Source organism: Desmodus rotundus, chromosome 7, assembly GCF_022682495.2.
Source record: "Desmodus rotundus isolate HL8 chromosome 7, HLdesRot8A.1, whole genome shotgun sequence".
NCBI classification, from domain to species: domain Eukaryota; kingdom Metazoa; phylum Chordata; class Mammalia; order Chiroptera; family Phyllostomidae; genus Desmodus; species Desmodus rotundus.
In genome coordinates this window covers 14,587,047-14,605,892 of record NC_071393.1, presented here as the reverse complement: position 1 = coordinate 14,605,892, position 18,846 = coordinate 14,587,047, and the positions used below count along the sequence as shown (strand labels likewise).

Below are 18,846 nucleotides of genomic sequence, written 5' to 3'. Positions count from 1 at the left end.
GGCAAGCACACATTGATGTTTCTCTCCCTCTCTTTTCCTTCCCCTTTCTCTAAAAATAAATAAAATCTTCAAAAATAACAAACAGAAAGACTAGGAGCTAAACTTAAGAAAGTGGTAACATGGATTTTTTTCATGTGTCATTTTTCGGTTCCTTCTCATGCTATCATCCAGCCTCAGGCGTTTTAGCTCTCAATTTCTATGGTGTCTGTAACAAGGTATAAATACTCTTTAGGAAAAAAATTAAATATCTTTTCTGCTTCTTTAATTTTTTTCCTGTCTCCTTGCTTTTATTTCCATTTGTTTAATAAATATGTTTTAAGAGCTTGATGTAGCTGCCCTTATACTGGTGCTAGAAATCTATCCAGTTCCTCCCTCATGGCCTCCGGGGTCAGTGGTGAGACAAATCAACCAATAAGACTGATTGCACTCTGGTGAGGCCAGAACCTGTGAGCGGGGAGGGAAGCCACAGGTGGGCCCCTACCCAGCCAAGGAATGCTTTGCAGAGACTAAACAGATCAGAAAACTATGAAGATGAGGGAGACAGCCGGTAATGGGTGGTGGAGGGAAAGGGTGGGAGAAGTATACTTACTGAACTGAGAAAACAAGTGCCAGAGAATATGCACATTGGGAGAAGTAGTATAATTACTTCAGAGTGGCTGGAATGTCCCAATAAGTGATGAAATTTTTCTTTCTTACATTTCACTTTTATTTTTTTTTTTAATTTTATTTATTTAGTTTCAGACAGAGGGGAAGGGAGGGAGAAAGGGAGGGAAACATCAATGTTTGATTGCCTCTTGAGTGCCCCCTACTGGGGACCTGGCCCACAAGCCAGGCATGTGCCCTGACTGGGAACCAAACCAGTGACCCTTTGATTCACAGCCCAGGGCTCAAGCCACTGAGCCACAGCAGCCAGGGCTCATTTTTAATTTAATTAATTTATTTTTAAAATAAAATTAAAAGATTTTATTTATTTAGAGGGAGGGGAAGATAGGGATAAATCATCAATGTGTGACAGAAACATTGATCTGTTGCTTCTCGCACGTGCCCCAACTGGGGACCAGACCTAACCTGGAAATCAAACCAGTAACCTTTCGCTTTGCAGGACGATGCCCAACCAACTGAGTCACACTGGCCAGGGCTAATTTATTTTTTTTTAGAAATACAGTGCCAAGGCACTGGTGGTTTAGTCATAATGCAAAAGGGGCCCTCTCTTACCAAGCAGACCTGGGCTAGCTTCGGCTCTTAGGAGCTTAAAGCTTGAAGGTCTACTCTTGGCCTCCTAACCTAGATACCTTTTAAGTTCAAGGACAGTGTCTGATTCACTCTCAGCTCTGTCCCCAGCCTTGGTACAGTGCCAGGCAGCAGTTGGAGCTCAGACAATATTCATTGGATAAATAAGATGGCCACCCAGGACCCTGGGGCAGATGAATATTACCCTTTGGCGTACTCCTGACAGCTTGGGGTCCCCGAGGTGGGTCCTGGGATATCTTTGAGCAATAAAATAGTTCACTTAGCTGCAGGTCTCCTATGACAGACTTGCTAAGGACAATCTACTCACAGAGCAGTGATGCCCTTTATCTTGTCAGCCAATTAATTCCTTAAGTACTCCAAGTTACGGGAGGCCTGCTGATTTGATTTTATCTGTCTTTTAAGACTGATCTTCGATCATATCCCATTCCAGATGGACTTCCTCTCCTCTTCTTCTCTCCTCCATTACTGATGGTGCAGGATCTAATTACCTCATCACCCCTTAATTTATTTATGAAAGGCCTGAGGTTAAAGAAAAGAACAAAACTCCTGGACCCTTGTCTAAAAGCTTTCCTTCCTCCATTCCCTCCTTTATGCCCAATAAAACTTCCTTTTCTGTCTCTGGCAAGTTGGAATTGTTCTTACTTGCAAATTTAAATAAATAAACTTCTCTCCCAGGGCTGAGTGGCAGCTAGCCATGTGGGTTAAGCCTGGCCTGCCACTCCCAATGGATCAATCAATCTTTCAGCAAGAATTCATTGATCCCACAGGAAGCAGATTTCAAAACCAGCACACAGCTCTTGGATGTCCTGGCTTCCTCTTCACAAGACACTTGGGGAAGAGGAGTGTTTTGAAAATTTTAATTTTATTATTACACAAACATAACATGAATACATTCAGCGTTTTAAAAATCCTAACGACACAAATATGTGCAATAACAAAGGAAAGGCTTTTTCCCTTTCCTTGCATCCTATCCCGCTGTGAGAGGTTGAGTGAATCCTTTTATTCAGACCTTTAAAAATGCACTTTGATACATGTACACCTATATAAATGTCTAATCAAAAAAACAACATAAATGGGATCACAGCGTAGGTGCGGGCCATCCCCCCCTTTTAAAAACGTTCTGGACATCCGTCCAGTCAGACCACACAAATGTACATGTTAATGACAGAAACAGAATTGACAACATAGAGGGACCATTATTAGTTTCCCTACTGATGGGCATTAACAAAATTTCAAATTTTTCAGTATTACAAGCTCTGTTTCAAGTACCGGCTCTCTGGGAATTATCCACTTAATCATGCACTTGTGGGCTCACTGTGTGCCATGCACTCTACTCGGGGTTGGGGGTAAACAAAACAGATACCTAAGTATAGCTCTGAGTGATGGAAAAGGAGAATTTTCTTTTTTCCAAGAGGGCGAGACAGGTTGAAGATCGGTCTTTACATCAACCCAGGAGGCCGCGGAATCCGCCGAGCTGTCTCCCCAGCATGGAAAGGGGCTCCAGAACCTGTAAACGGCTGGCGAGGAGGAGGGGTGGGGGGCTTCAGTGCACTTTTCACAGAGGCCCAGGGCCCGAGAGCCGCAGGTCTGGGGGCCTGTAGCAAAGAGCCACTCAACCACCATGCGCGGGACCCTGCGTGCAGGTCCGGCGGGGCGGGGCGGGGCGGGGCGGGGCCGAGCAGCGCGCGACCCTCAGCGCGCTCGGGGAGGTGAGGACTAGGGCGGCCTCTCTGGCCCCAGCTCCCGCGGGCTCTATGACACCGCGCTGGCTCCTGGTACGGGGCGGGGTTGGTTGAGGTGGGAGGAGACTACTGAACACGGTAGGTCTCGCGGTGAACCTCGTGCGGAGCTCTCTCGCGAGAACTTGGAAGTACCGCGCTTGCGCACTGTAGTAGTGCCTGGTGGCTGTGGCAGGTCCGCCGTCTGGCGTGGGGAGGGACATTGTAGTGTGGCGCTGACTGCTACCCCCGCGACTCGCCACCATGAGCAGCACCTTAGCCAAGATTGCGGAGATCGAAGCCGAGGTAATGGGAGCAACTGGCGCTTCGCTCTCCGTCCGAGCGTTCTTTTTTCGGCGGTGTCGCTCCTGCTTGAACTCCCTTCAGCCGCGTCTGGACTGGGCCGGCGTTCCCCGACTTCCCTCAGCCCGGAGCCGCGTCCCCCGATCCCTCTCAGCCCGGAGCCGCGTCCCCCCGAAGGCTCTCTGCCCGGGGTCCGCGTTCTCCGACTCCCCTCAGACCGGGCCCGCGTTCCACAGCCCTGCACCTTGGCCGGTGCCTCCTTCCAGTGTCCAGCTCCTCTCCGAACATTGTTTCTCTGTTTTTTTCTTTCTATTTTGTTTCTGTGAGCAACGCCGAATCCCGTGCCCTTACTCCACCCCTGACTGTTCAAATACTTCAGTATCTTTACTTAGCATCCCTCGAAACCCCACCTTCCCCAGTCTCTACTTTGACGACTCCTTTTTCCCAGGAATAGAATCTTGAATTAGATTGACATCTGTGGTAGCTGTCGATTCCACCTGGATTGTTGTGTGACTCCGTTGCTGAAGTGCTCGGAGCTCTTTAAACCTGGGAAAGTGGTAACCTGGTGTCACATGGGGCATGCCAGGTACAAGCCCTAGAAAAGGAATCAGCAGATGAGTTTTAGTCTAATCTGTGGATGCTAATTGTAATGACCTTGGTCATGTCTCCTTCTTGGACCTCAGTTGTTTGCTCTGTAATGAGGAGAATGAGCTGGGTGGAGAGAATGAGATTTTACTCTTTAATCTTTTTAAAAATTGATTTTAGAAAGAGGAAAGGAGGGGGAGAGAGAGAAAGAGAGAAAGAGGCATTGATTTGTTGTTCCATCCATTTATACATTCATTGGTTGAGTCCTGCATGTGCCCTGATTGGGGATCCTGTTGCAACCTTAGTGTATCAGGATGATGCTCTAACCAGCCGAGCTTCCTGGCCAGGGCCGATTTTCATGCTTTTTAAAGTCTGGTTGAAATGGATATGGGTAGGGCCCTGGCTGAGTAGCTGAGTTGGTTAGAGCATCCACCCGATAGGCCAAGGTTGCAGCAGGTTCCATCCTGGGTCAGGGTACATACAAGAAGCAGCCAGTGATTGCATAAATAAGTGGAGTAACCAATCTCTCCCCCCCACCCTCTGTCTCTGTCTCTCTCATCAATTAGAAAAAGTGGGTATGGGTATACTGACATTCGAGGGACCTAGGAAGAAGCATTCTCAGAGCTGGGGTAGCATTCATTCTGGATATTTTACTCTGTAGGAACTGCTTCTGATTTATGGCTGTGATTCTTCCCCTGTAGATGGCTCGGACTCAAAAGAACAAGGCTACGGCACACCACTTAGGGCTGCTTAAGGCTCGCCTTGCTAAGCTTCGCAGAGAACTCATTACTCCAAAAGGTGGTGGTGGCGGTGGGCCAGGAGAAGGTTTGTGTTTTTCTTAAACATTTTTTTATCTGTCTGGTGTAATTTCTATCAAAATAATACATGTGGTTTAAAAATAATTTTAAAACTTTTGTCAAAGTATATTTGTATTTTCTAAGACTGAATTCTTGAATTGTGTTTATTGTAATGGTTTCAAGAGCAAATGAATATTGTCTAAGTGAACTAGGGTTTTATTGATGTATATATTGTACTGATGCCAGTAGATTTATAGGAATATGTAAATATGTACAGTCAGTATGATAAAAAGTAAGGAAATGGATGCAAAGGGAGATGAAAGTAGGAAGAATAAGCTGAAGCGAAGAGATAAGGTTAGAACCAAAAGTAATGTCAAAGTCTGTACACTTTTTAGAGAAGGGCCACAAATTTGGCTTTGAACCTGTTTGTAGCCATTGTAAAAAAGAAAGAAAGAAAGAAAGAAAATTCAATCACACAGTTCCCAGGGTTTATAAGATAAAAAGGAAACCTGTTTTTTAGATCATTTATTATATAATACTTGAGTCTCAAATACCACGAGTACCAGAAAGTTATATAACAGCTTAAGTGGTAGAGGGATGAAATATTTATATCAAACAGTTCATTAAACGTTGTGAATTGCTATAGGGGGATTTTGTGTGCTTAGTTCTACTCCAGAGGTAAACTGTAAAAAACTGCAGAAATAGGTCCTAGTGAGATGGGTAGCCTGAATGTGAAAGGAATTACACGCGTCTCAACACTCAGAGATAACTTCCTTCCTCTTCTTGATGTTGATTGATATTTTAGGTTTTGACGTGGCCAAGACAGGTGATGCTCGAATTGGATTTGTGGGTTTTCCGTCTGTGGGGAAGTCAACACTGCTCAGTAACCTGGCAGGGGTCTATTCTGAGGTGGCAGCCTATGAGTTCACTACTCTGACCACAGTGCCTGGTGTCATCAGATACAAAGGCGCCAAGATTCAGGTGAGTCAGTCTTGCAGGCCAAGGAAGGGAAGACATCCATTCTTTTATTCATTTAAAAAGTATTTATTGGGAGCTGTCTGTATGCCAGACCTTTGATCTACCAGGCCCTTATTGTCTAGCAGGGAAGACAAAGCAGTAAAGACAATACTACGCTCTGGCTGGTGTGACTCGGTTGGAGTGTCCTCCCATACTCCGAAAGGTTGGGCGTTTGATTCTGAGTCAGGGCACATACCCAGGTTGTGGGTTTGATCCCTGCTCTGGGTGTATGTGGGAGGCCAGCCAATCAGTGTTTCTCTCTCAATGTTTCTTTCACAGTGTTGTGTGAAAGAAACATTGATCAGTTGCCTCCTGCATGTGTCCTAACTGGGGACCAAACTCCCAACCCAGGCTTGTACCCTGACTGAGAATTAAACCGGTGACCTTTTGCTTTGTGGTACGACACCCAACCAACTGAGCCACACCAGTCAGGACAGAAGATTCATAGTTAAAGTAATATTCACACACTCATAAGGAAGATTGAATTTGGATCGCCTGAATTTTGGGTACTTGAGAAATAAATCGTTCTATTTGATCTGCTCAGATTTATAACCAGTTTTTCCTTTTCTTTCCTCCCCCGGTCCTTAATCTTGCAGCTTTTGGATCTCCCAGGTATCATTGAGGGTGCCAAGGATGGGAAAGGTAGAGGCCGTCAAGTTATTGCAGGTGAGTGGTCCAGGGCCACATCCTGGAATGTCATTGCTTTACCAGGTACTGTTCCTTTAGATGGGGACTGTGGGCTTGGAGAGGATACCACGGTGTAGGGCATGAACCTGACTTCTTACTGGAATAGAATGTCAGAATTTGTGGGACATCAGATCCCATTTGAGGAGAAACTCTAAGGACAGGAGAAGTAAAGTGCTTTGCCCCAGTATCTCAGGTGTTCATGGCAGATTTTGAACTAGAATTCAGGTTTCCTGACTCTCACCCATGCTTTTCCCTCTTTTCATTAAATAAACTTATAAAATGCTAATTATAAATTGCAACAGTCTGCTCTCCCACCTCTCCTCACCTTCACTGTCACTCCCCATTCGCAACTATACTTTCAACTCTTAATTGTTTCTTCTGCTACTTATCCTCATGCTTTTAAAAACTGAGTTTTTGCTGTTTCATGGTTAATTAATTTTAGATATCATCTGTTGTTTTTTTTATGGAGGAGAATGAACTCTCTTTTAGTCCCTACCTGTTTTCCCATTTTTTTTTCAAAGAAGTTACATCACAAGTTTTAGTTAAGTCATCAGTTATGACATGATTGTGTAATGACTATGTAACTTCTGTTCAGTGCTGAGACTAGTATATTACGACTTTTTTTTTCCTGTTGAAATGTGTTTCTTTGCCTTAGCTGGTGTGGCTCCGTGGGTTGAGAGCTGGCAAACGAACTGAAATGTCACTGGCTTGATTCCCCGTCAGGGCACATGCCTGGGTTGCGGGCCAGGTGCCCAGTTGGGGGTGTGCAAGAGGCAGCCAGTCGATAATTTCTCTCACACATTGTGGTTTCTCTCCCTCTCTCTTGCTCTCTCCCTTCCGCTCTCTCCCTTCCCCTCTCTCTAAAAAAATAAATAAATACGATCTTAAAAAAAGAAAAAGAAATGTGTTTTTCAAAATTTGTTTTTCATGGAGTAAATAATTGGTTATTGTTTGGTTTTGTTTACTTTTTCTGTATTTGCTAATATTTTTCAAATGTTCCAACATATTAAATGCCTGTCAGTCAATATTTATCTAGATACTTGAATACAGTTCTAGAAGTCATCTTGCTGATGTTATTCTCTCCCCTGCACCCTGACTCTGCTGTTGTGTACACTTTGTCTTCATGGCTCAGTATGGACTGGTTGCTTTCTAGACCAGGGCGGTCCCCTCATGGAAATGCTCTGAATCTCTGCTCTTAGGCATGTGTGGCTGTTGAACACTTTAAATGTGCCTAGTGCAATTGAGGAACTAAATTTTATATTTTAATTTTAATTAATTTAATTTTAATTTTAATTAATTGGGGTTGCTGGAAAAGCTGTCCCCCTCAAGCAGATAGTAAGAAGGGTTTCATATGGAGCAGGGTAGGGAATAAAAGGGCAATGACTGGCCAAGCTGAAGAGTCCCGTCACCCGCAGTGATGCTTACCCATTCATCTGTGAGGAAGTGAAGGGGAGAGGGTGTGTTTTCTTGCCCCTGAGTTCAAGCATCATGCTATGAGGTTCTAAAACCAAACTCTTGTTTTTATTCTACTAGCAGAATCTATATTGGACAAAGCACCTATAGACTTTTTGCATGGCTGTTATGCTGAAATTTTCTTCTGTGTTCATGTGTGGGATTCCCCTATTTCCTAGAGTCATTGTTTTACTTTTTGGGGGGTTATTGTCATATTTTGCTGAAGTGTGTTCTATAGTAACCTCCCAAGAAAGGGTAAATGGTAGGTCATTATTTCTGTTTTCCACTTCTACAGTATTTTTATTCTACCCTTATATTGAATTATTAGTGTAGTTATTGTATAGAATTGGCAATAGAAATGTTCTTAATTGCTATAGTGGTTAGATAGGCATATATATTTGTCATCAAACCATATGCTTAACTTTGGCACAATTTATTTTTTGTAGAGTATGCCTCAATGAAGTTGACTAAAATATGCTAACCAGATAATCTTATTCTTTTAGGATTCTTACTGTTCTAAATCTTTTAAAACTCTTTCATGGATTTAGGTTAATGCTGGGTTTGTTTCTTCATCCTGACTTGTTTTTGTACTAGTGAGTCTAGAAGTTGGTGCATCTTCTAGGTACAGTAGTAGAAAACAAGGTATACATCACAAATTGACTTCTGGCATAAATCTTTGTTATCCTTAAGAGCTTCATGTGTGTCTATGTATTTACAAAAACATCCTTTGTCTCTTAAGTGCAGGAACTCCCCCCATCCCCCCCAATTTTGAGTATTTAGATTAGCTAAATCTTTAATAAACTTTGCTTGGGTATAATTTTAATTTTTCAATTCTTCAGTGGCCCGAACGTGCAACTTGATCCTGATAGTTCTGGATGTCCTGAAACCCTTGGGACATAAGAAGATAATTGAAAATGAATTGGAAGGCTTTGGCATTCGCTTGAACAGCAAACCTCCCAACATTGGCTTTAAGAAGAAGGATAAGGGCGGTATTAATCTCACAGCCACTGTAAGTGGAGACGGTGATACGAGGCAGGCAGTGGGGGGAATGGATTGAGCTACCGGGAGAGTGACATTTGGAAATTACCTGACTTCTAGCACTATTGAAGTAACACAATGACCTTGTAATGACTGACAGGAATCAAGAGTAGGGTAAGGGTCCATCTCAGTCTTACCTTTGCACCTTCCTCTTCTGGGTTCTCTGTTTGGGATGGTATGGGAGTGTAGGCCAATCTTATGCTTGCATGAAGCACATGCCTGCCAATGTCGTGTTTTTCATTCAACACAGATCAATAGAGTGCCTACCATGGGCACTGTTTTAGCATTGTTTTAGGCTCTGGGGGAGGGAGAAAAATAGACAAAAATTCTTGCCTTATATTCTAATGGGGGAAAATAGCAAACAAAATGGGGTAGATATGGTATAGTAGATGATGTGGAATCTGAGGACAAAAGTAAACTAGGGAAAGGGGATGGAGAGTACAGCGGGAGGGTTGCAGTTTTAAGTAGGTTGATCAGAGAAGTCTTCAGTAGGGTGATGTGAAGGAGTGAACCAAATGAATATCTGGGGAGAGCTTTTATTTTATTTTATTTATTTTTAGAGAGTGGAAGGGAGGGAGGGGGAGAGGGAGAGAAACACCAATGTGTAGTTGCCTCTCACATGCCCCTTACAGGGGACCTGGCCTGCAACCCAGGCATGTGCCCTGACTGGGAATTGAACCAGCGACTCTGTTTCATAGGCCTGCGCTCAATCCACTGAGCTGTACCGGCCAGGTCGGGAAGAGCATTTCTTGTACAGGGAGCATTCATGGCTCTGAAGTAGAGCAAGCCTTTGCATGTTTGAGGAACAGCAGAGTGAGCAAGTTAGGAGAGTAGTAAGAGATGAAGTCACAGAATAGGGCCATACATGCTTTTATTTTGCAGGAGTTGAGTTACTGCTGGTTGGGTTCCAATCTGTGGAGAAAACATGATCCTGATTTAGGTTTTAGTGGAATCAGTCTGGCTGTTTGAGGAGAACCATCTGAAATGGATTATGAGCAGAAGCCGGGAAACCTTTTAAGAGGTTATTGCAATAAGCCAGTCAAGAAGTAAAAGCTTCTTAGACCAGGGTTGTAATAGTGGAGGAGATGCAAAGTGGTTGATTGTGGAAAGGTTTGAAAGTAGCTGATAGGAACTTACACCTGGATTGGATGTGGTTTGTGAAAGAAAGAGATGACTTTTTTTCTTCTAAGGTAGAAAAATGCACTCTTATTACTAAAATGGTAGGACTTTGGGTAGAATGGGTTTGGAGAGGAGGGGGAAAATCAGGATGTTCAGGTTGAGATGTCAGACACCCAGGTGTTGCTGTCAAACAGTCATATGAGAAATGGTCTGGGCTGGGGGTGTGAAGTTGTCAGTCGTCAACTTTAAAGCCATAAGTTTAGCTGAGGTCACTAGGAAGCGAGTATTAAGTGCAGAGAGGTTCAAGTATCAGTGGCCCCTCAATGATCAGAGGTTGGTTGATGGGAAGAATCCGCAAATAAGACTTCCCAGACAAAGGAGGAGGAGAAAAGCCAGAAGAGTTTGGAATCTTGAAAGCCAAGTAAAGTATGTTAGATTGGAGGAGTGATCAGTAACTGTCCAATGCTGCTTCTACGTCATACAATTGAGGACTGAGAATTTCCTATAATGCTGAACGTCCTAGAGGTCCAGACATTTTAACTGGCGTAGGTTTAAACTTTTCTGTCCGAAAGATCCTTCCCATTATCCTGTCTTAATGTTTGAATTTGAGTATTCATTATTCTTTTTGTATTGGTTTGCTAAGGCTGCCATAATAAAGTACCATAGACTGGGTGGCTTAAACAACAGGAACTAATTTTCTGTTAATTGTGGATACGTGAGATCAAGGTGAGAGAGGGGTTGGTTTCTCCTGAGCCCTCTCTCCTTTTTGTAGAAGGCCATCTTCTCTCTGTGTCTTCATGTGATCTTCCCTCTTGTGTGTCTGTTGTCCTAGTCTCCTGTTCCTGTAGGGACATCAGTCACATTGGATTAGGACCTACCCATGTGACTTCATTTTAACTTAATTACCTCTTTAAGACCCTGCCTCCAAATGGTCATGTTATGAGATACTAGGACTTCAACATGTGAATTTGGGTGGGGGCTGTGGAGACACGCTTCAGCCTGTGACACCTTCCTTAGAGTTTGGAAAGAGTTTTAGTTTTTAAGTATTTCCTACTAAATACCAGTTACTCTCATCCAGGAGAGCAGTCTTTAGAAATGAATTTGCAGTTTAGCTAGGGTTATCCAGATTCATCAGTAGATGCTTTTGGGAGATTTTTTTGCTCTCTGACCAGTCAGTGTCTTCTGTGCTCGTTCAGTGCCCTCAGAGTGAGCTGGATGCTGAAACTGTGAAGAGCATTCTGGCTGAATACAAAATCCATAATGCTGATGTGACTCTGCGTAGCGACGCGACAGCGGATGACCTTATTGATGTGGTGGAAGGAAACAGGTATGAACTGACTGTTCAGTCTGGTGCCTGAGTTTGAATTTGAAGCCTTGTAAGGGAAGCAACCGTGGATCACGAATCTAGCAGATGTTGATTCTAACTCCAGTCGTGCTGCTATTTTCAAGTATTAGTGGACCTTGGTTTCTTTAGCTGTAAAATGAAGGGTTGGTCTTGATTCCTAACATCCTTCTTTGCTCTGAAATTTGATTATGATGGTCCCCATTTCAGTTACTTGCTGTGAACCAGGCTGTCTCCTCCACTCTGTCATACGATGGTTGAGAGTAGGTTCTCAGTCTTCACTCCCAGAATTAGTTCATGTGAGAAATCCTGTCGGCTCTCCTAACTCAGAGCAGGCCGGGCTGTTTCTGTTCTCTCTAACCTAAGGGTACACAGCTGAAACCCTAGTCCATGAAATATCACTATTAGAAATACTTTAAATTGAAAAATAGTTGAAACCACCGTGAAAATTTTTTGTGGCATTTGGATATAGTATTTTCTAGTTGCTTTCCTTTGAATTTGTTCATATTGTTTGTGAATTTATTTGATCCTCATCTGAAAACAAAGCCAGTGCTTTGAGTTAGGCATGTTGTAAGTGAGCCCCTTGAAGCCTGAGAGTCTGGCCTGCCTAATTATTGCTAACCTTAGCCGCCACATTGACTGGACATTGGAATTGTGACATTGTCAGGTGTTACATTTAAAATTTCTTTATTCTTTAAAAATTATCATGAAATATAAGATATATACTTACATTCTTACAATTCTTAAAACAACTTTTTAGGAAATTGACTCTGAGACGTGCTGATGGGCCCATATTTAAAAAGTGACTGAGCTATGAGTAGATTTAGTCTGTGTGACTCCAAAACTTGGGTGGTTCTTATTGTAGCATATATTTTCAGTCGGTAGCTGCATGGTTGGAAGTAGGGCCTGGGTTTTGGTATTTCTCAACTCATCATTCACTTTTTGGATATTCTACTTTGTTTTGGTAGAAAATTTTTCTTTGTGGGGCGGGGGGGTGATCTGCCTCTTATGATCCCTTTCGAGAGTGTCTCATTTGGGGTTCTGGGTGAGGGGGTGCTGATAATCGAGCTGATAGTCTTGTTAGTAGGTCCAGACTAATGTCCTGTTTTGTTTTGGTTTTTTAATAGAGTTTACATCCCCTGTATCTATGTGTTAAATAAGATTGATCAGATCTCCATTGAGGAATTAGATATCATATATAAGGTGCCTCACTGTGTACCCATCTCGGCCCATCACCGCTGGAATTTTGATGACCTGTTGGAAAAGATCTGGGACTACCTGAAACTTGTGAGGATGTAAGTCTTAGTGGGTGGGGTAATACTGCTGTGGGATTAAACCAGACTGCCCTAAAATGATACCCTCCGGAGCTCATTAACACTATGTCTTTTAGGAGATAGAAATTAAATGCTATTATCTGCTAGGCCATAATTGAGGGCAATTTTTAAAAAAAGATTTAATTATTTATTTATTTTTAGAGAGAAGGGAGAGAGAAAGAGAGGGAGAGAAACATCAATGTGTGGTTACTTCTTGTGAACCCCACCACTGGGGACACCTGGCCCACAACCCAGGCATGTGCCCCAACTGGGAATTGAACCAGTGACCCTTTGGTTCACAGGCTGGCACTTAATCCATTGAGCCACATCAGCCAGGGCGAGGGCAGTATTTCTCTCAAGTTAGGGGTTATCTGCATCTGTTCTTCTCAGGGGTGATAGACGGTTGATTTAGCACATGAAACATTCCAAGGAGTAGATAACCTCTGTTCCTTCTCTGTTCTAGTTATACCAAACCCAAAGGCCAGTTGCCAGATTACACATCCCCAGTGGTGCTACCTTACTCTAGGACCACAGTGGAGGATTTCTGCATGAAGATTCACAAAAATCTTATTAAAGAATTTAAATAGTAAGTATCATGGGCACATAAGTGGTACCTTCTTTTTCCTGTGAGTTACTGATCCCACTAACTAGAAATTCTAAGGATAGCATTAAGCAAATTGGTCATCAGGGAGGCTGCTGAGGTGCTTGTTTGGTTAGAACTCTGCAGTGTCTTAAAGTCCTGTGAAGTTGGAGCAGGAAGAGCTCTAGAAGCCTTTTCTGGTTAGGAGGGCTGACAGCACAAAGGGCTCTGACTTTTTGTTGTTAATTCATCTTCTTGGCAAACACAAGTGTTGATTCTTCCTGCTAGCACCATATTGGCCTCCACTGGGTACAGTCCCCCTCTGAACCTTAAGCAATGGTGAACACCCTTAATCTCTTTCTCATACTTTTTATTGCTGAGAGGGCCTATAAGCAATGATAACCCACTATTATGAGCAATCTCATTATTTATTTGTTATTTTTAATAACTTATTTTTAACTGATTTTAAATTTATAGAAAAGTAGCAGAAAATAGTCCAAAGAGTTTTCTTGTATACCTCAACTTGCTTCTCTGAACATTATCAGCTCCTATAACCACAGTACAGTTGCCAAGAACAGAAATCAGCATTGGTATATTACTTGAATTTTAATACCTTTTCTACCAGTGTCCTTTTTGTGTTTCAGGAATCTACGTAGCATTTAATTGTTACTTCTTGGGCTTCCGTTGTCCCAGTCTCCCAGTTCTATTTCCTTAGCCTTTCACTGTCTTTGATGGCCTTGATACTTTTGAATTGATCAGTTATTTCGTAGAATCTCCTTCACTTTGGGTTTGTGCAGTGTTGTCTCATGATTGAAGTGAGATGCATTTTTTGTAAGAATACCACAGAAATGATGATGTGTCTTCCGTGCATTATATCACAGGGTTCGTGATGCCATAGGTCGTATTGATGGTGATATCTGCTTCGATTACTTGGTTAGGTTGGTGTTGGTTGTTTGATTTTTTTGGTTTGTGTTAGCCTTCCCCTTCTTTTCTTTTTTCTTTTCCTTTTTTTTTTTTTTTTTTTTAAATTATTGATTTTAGAGAGAGAAACATTGATTTGTTGTTTCATCTATCTATGCATTCATTGTTGCTTCTTATAGTGCCCTGACCAGGGATTGAACCCATGACTTTGTTATATTGGAATGATGGTCCAGCCAACTGAGACACCCAGCCAGGGCTTATCCTGCCCCTATTTCATATATATATTTAAAGATTTTATTTATTTTTAGAGAGAGAGGAAGGGAGGGAGAAAGAGAAGGGGAGAAACATGGATGTGTGAGAGATACATTGATCAGTTATCTCTCACACACCGACAACTGGGGACCTGGCCTGCAATCCAGGCATGTGCCCTGATTGGGAATTGAACTGGCAACCTTTTGGTTCACAGGCCGGGCGGGGCTCAATCCACTGAGCCAAACCAGGGCAGAAATAGTGACATTTTAAAAATACTTGTTTGTCATCCTAAGAATCCTGAAAGAGTGAAGACTTTTCTTAAGTCTTACATTCCTTTTATCTAAAATAACTGTATTCCACATGTAGATGCTAGTTTTCACTATCCTCAAACCATTATATTTTCTCACAGGCTTGAACAAGTGGAGTCTTGGGAAAAGTTAGACATTTTCCTTTTCCAAACTTCATAGGTTTCTGTGTAGCTCCTGCCTTCCATGGTGGCAGAACACTGCAAAGCCTCTAGAACTGTAAGTTAACCAGGGAATTAAATGAGAGGGAGAAAAACATTTTGGAGAAGACACATACCAAAGCAAATAAAATTTTATTTGGTCACTGTTTTCCTGTTTTTGTTTTTTAAATTATTGCCCAAATAGCTTTTTAACCGTCTTAGTAATATAAAAAATTAGACTTCAGACCTACAAATTATAACACTTGTTCGTGTTGCATCCCTTTTACATCCTTGACCACGTGCACAGCACATACCCCTTGATCACTTACTATATGTGTTTCCCGTGTTTTGTAAGGTTTATATATATCATTTTTAACCACGTTTGCCCTGTCTTTTGCTACTTTACATAATTTCCTCATCTTCATGTACAAAACTTACCCTTTTTATTTAACTTAGAAGTATGATTAATGATTATATGGCTTTTCATATTTTTTGTTGCATTACTTTCCAAAAGGGGTGAACCTTTTACATTGCTAATCAACAAAGTAGGAGGCACAGACTTTACTGTAGGCATTGAGTGATAAAAAGTAGTTTTCTTGTTTAAGATAATAAAATGATCACTCACTTTGTATTTACCTTGCTTGTTAGTAAATTAGAAAAATTGTATATATATTTGTTTTACTAATACTGTTATATTTATTCCTGCTGTTTATCTGTTTTTTCAAAAGTGAAATCTTATTTAGTGATTTCTTTTTGGAACATAGATTTTTAAAGTTTTGATGCAAAGACGATATAATAACAATATGGCCACCATTTTCTATACATTGGTACATAGTATTTAGCTGCTGAGAGGCAGGTCTCAGTGTTTTGTTTACCAGTTTCCATCAGTACTACTACGTATTTTCAGTGTTGGAGGCCCATGGATACAAGTTATCTTCATGCACTCTAAGAAATCAGGAAAATATACCATTTGTGGTTTCTTGATAGGGAGGGAGGATTTTCCTAGTGTGGCTGAGGAGGGAGGCCCTATGTTTCCTATCAGTACCCACTGATGGTTTCAGTAGGCCCAACAAAGACTGGTATTCTTTTTGTTTAGAAGGAAATTTCTTGTATTGATTGATTTTTGGTGAGAGAGAGGTAGGGAAGGAGACGGACAGACGCATCTGTTTGTTGTTCTACTTATGATGCATTCATGGGTTGCTGCTTGTATGTGGCCTGACCGGAGATCAAACCCACACCCTTGGCATTAGTAGGATGACGTTCTAACCAACTGAGCTGCTCAGCCAGGGCCAAAACTGGTATTCTCTAACAGTCTGTAATGGACACTGTATTTGTAAGAATTCCCAATCTGAATTATTTCAGGGTACTTCTCTGTAACAAACTCATGTTGCTTTTAAGTTTAAGCTAGTCTTGTCACACTTATTTGTGTTTCTTCTCTTTGACCTTAAACTGGTTCTGGGACAAGAGGAACTACACTACACAACTTCTGATAGTCTTTGCTACTTTGAATGTGAAGGCTCCAGTGTGCCTTACTACTGGGGAAGCTAAAGCCTGTGAATTTTGAGTGTGATTCTTGACTGGGGAGAGAGGACCTTGGCTATTGCAGTACTATGGCTCTTAAGAGCTGGCATGCTAAACCTGAGCAGAAAGATGGCCCCCAGGTATTTAGGGAAGAAGCTAGGTGATTTTACTGACTGTTCTTTTTTCCCTTCCATACAGCGCTCTGGTCTGGGGTCTCTCTGTGAAACACAATCCTCAAAAAGTGGGTAAAGACCATACGTTGGAGGACGAGGACGTCATTCAGATTGTGAAGAAGTGAAACCTTCCCCTCTCCCGATCTACTGGGCCAACCACTGCAGCTTTCCCCATGACCAAGCAATCCCCCTTGTGGCTTTGGCAGCCACTGGGTCAGGATTCGGGGGGGGGAGGTGGAGGTAAAATACTGGAACTTCATTTGTCTTAACTGGGCGTCACCTTGTATGCTGGACTGCATAAAGGGCCTGGTAGGCCAGCTGGCTATGTGCAGTTCGTGTGTCATTGTCAGAATTTCTTTTGGGATGGACTAAATGATGATGGGTAGGTACAGTGAGGCCCCTGCAGAAGGGGTACTTGGGAGCTTTGTCTTGAGTGTGAACTGGATAAAAATGTGATTGCAACATCTTAGTTGATGTTTAGTCATGGGAAACCCTTCTAACTGTATATGGCCGTCAGTCCTTTCGAGTGGTCTTTCCCAGATGATGCTGAAGAGAAGGAGGACCTGAAGGACTTGGTGTAAGTAAACTGATTATTCCTTGCAAGGCTACCCCTTTTGGGAGATGGTATAGTGTGGTGATTGAGTAAAGTACTCTGATCAGGCACATTGGCGTTTGAATTGCAGGTTTACCTATTATTAGTTTTGGAACCTTGCACAAATTTCTTAACCTCTATAAGCCTCCTTTTCCTCATGTAACATGGAGATAGTAATAGCATCTTCTAGAGTGGAGATTGTTAGTATTAAGGAACATGGTACTTATAAAATGCTTAGCACAGTGTCTGGCATAGAAGTACTTGATGAATGTTAGCTCTTGTTGTCACTGGTCCCTTTCCTTTACCTGGGCTTCCTGCCTGCTCTTGTCAGAACACAGCTACTTACCAGTGTTGCGCTGAATGTTGAGTTGAACCATGCTGCCAGGTGGGCCACTAAGTGTCTCCTTCCCTGTAGCTCAGCCTTTCTGCTTGAACCCCCATGGCAGTCCTGGCCTCAACCACATAACCTGGGTGAAGGAACGGAGGCAAAACACTGCAAGTGAGGCAACCAGTGTGATCAGAGCAGGTTTGTGTGTACCTTCATGTGTTATGTATGGAGGTGGGAGTTTAGGTTAGGAGGGGTGGGGTCAGGGCTACTTGAGAGGGTACTAAAGGTGTAATCAGAAGTTTTGGGCTGGGAATAGGGATTTTGAAAGGATTGTCCTGATGATGGGAAATTGGCAAAAGTCATTTTGTGGTAGACTGGGCTAGTGAGAATACGGACAGAGGGAGGGTGTGGGCATGTAGGTACAGAAGATAAGTTTAAACTTGGTGACTGACTTGCTGTTTAGAGGAAGAGAAGTCAGAGATGATTTTATTATGGATAACAGGTATGATAGAGAAGGATAGTCCCTAAGAAAATCAGGAAGGGAACCATTTGCAGCAAGATGAAATTTGATTATAGATGAAGTGAGCCGGGGCTAGCAGGTTGTGAGAGATGGAGATGTGGGATTATATACACATACTCAGCCTTTTCTAGTACTTGTTTCTCCTGCTGTCTTGGTGATAGTTGTTTACCTCTGATAGTCTTCCTAGAGCATGGGCTTAATTAACACTGTCCCCAGACCCAGAAGATAAGCCCCTCAGGCCTGGTATCCTAGTTACTGTGCAGGATACACACCTTGATACTACTGGTGCATTCATGATAGAGGTCATAATCCAGAGCCTAACTCTTCAGAGAAAGTTAGCTTTGGCTTTCTGAGCTATGGGATTTCCCGCAAGGTTTGCTCTCTAGCCAGAGCATAGATAGGGTTTTGGAGGAATCCTCATGCCCAAACTCACTTTCCTTGAGCAGGAATTTAGCACTGCCCGGGTGCTGGGGAGAAAAGGTGGCTGAAATCCAGTTCATCCAAGGCCTCAGGTTGTGTTTTGATTAGGCCTTCCTCCCCTCACCCCATCAGTAGCCCCCTGGTGCTTGACTGCATCACCTTACCCTTCCTTTCTCTCCCTTTTGGGCTCAGACGTGGGAGTTCTGGGAAAGGGATACAGTTTTGCGTCAGGAATGCTGCTTGGGGCAGGGCCACTAGGAGGCCATTCCTATAGCTGAAGGCTTTCATAGTGGTTTGGCTGTGACTCATGAATTTCCTTGGCTGTTAACATGCTCTTTCTTTCCTGATCTTTTTTAGCACAGCTAAGCAGACTCTGACCTGTGCCATTAATTAGCTAGAATTCTTTTAGGTGTATTTTAACAACAAACTCTTAACCAGTGGAAATGGAAGGAAACATGGTCTCTTGTGTAAG

At 42.7% G+C, this 18,846-nt stretch overlaps 1 protein-coding gene across 1 annotated transcript; it reads left to right on the top strand.

The window, feature by feature from the left end:
• The first annotated feature begins 3,143 nt into the window (after positions 1–3,143).
• Positions 3,144–16,837, top strand: DRG1 (developmentally regulated GTP binding protein 1). The gene is made up of 9 exons (XM_024566865.3): positions 3,144–3,275; positions 4,559–4,682; positions 5,460–5,635; positions 6,268–6,337; positions 8,650–8,819; positions 11,164–11,294; positions 12,437–12,604; positions 13,086–13,208; positions 16,540–16,837. Exons 1-9 carry the CDS (start codon positions 3,234–3,236, stop codon positions 16,637–16,639), a joined length of 1,104 nt encoding a protein of 367 aa, XP_024422633.1. The 5' UTR covers positions 3,144–3,233; the 3' UTR covers positions 16,640–16,837.
• Positions 16,838–18,846: the final 2,009 nt, after the last annotated feature.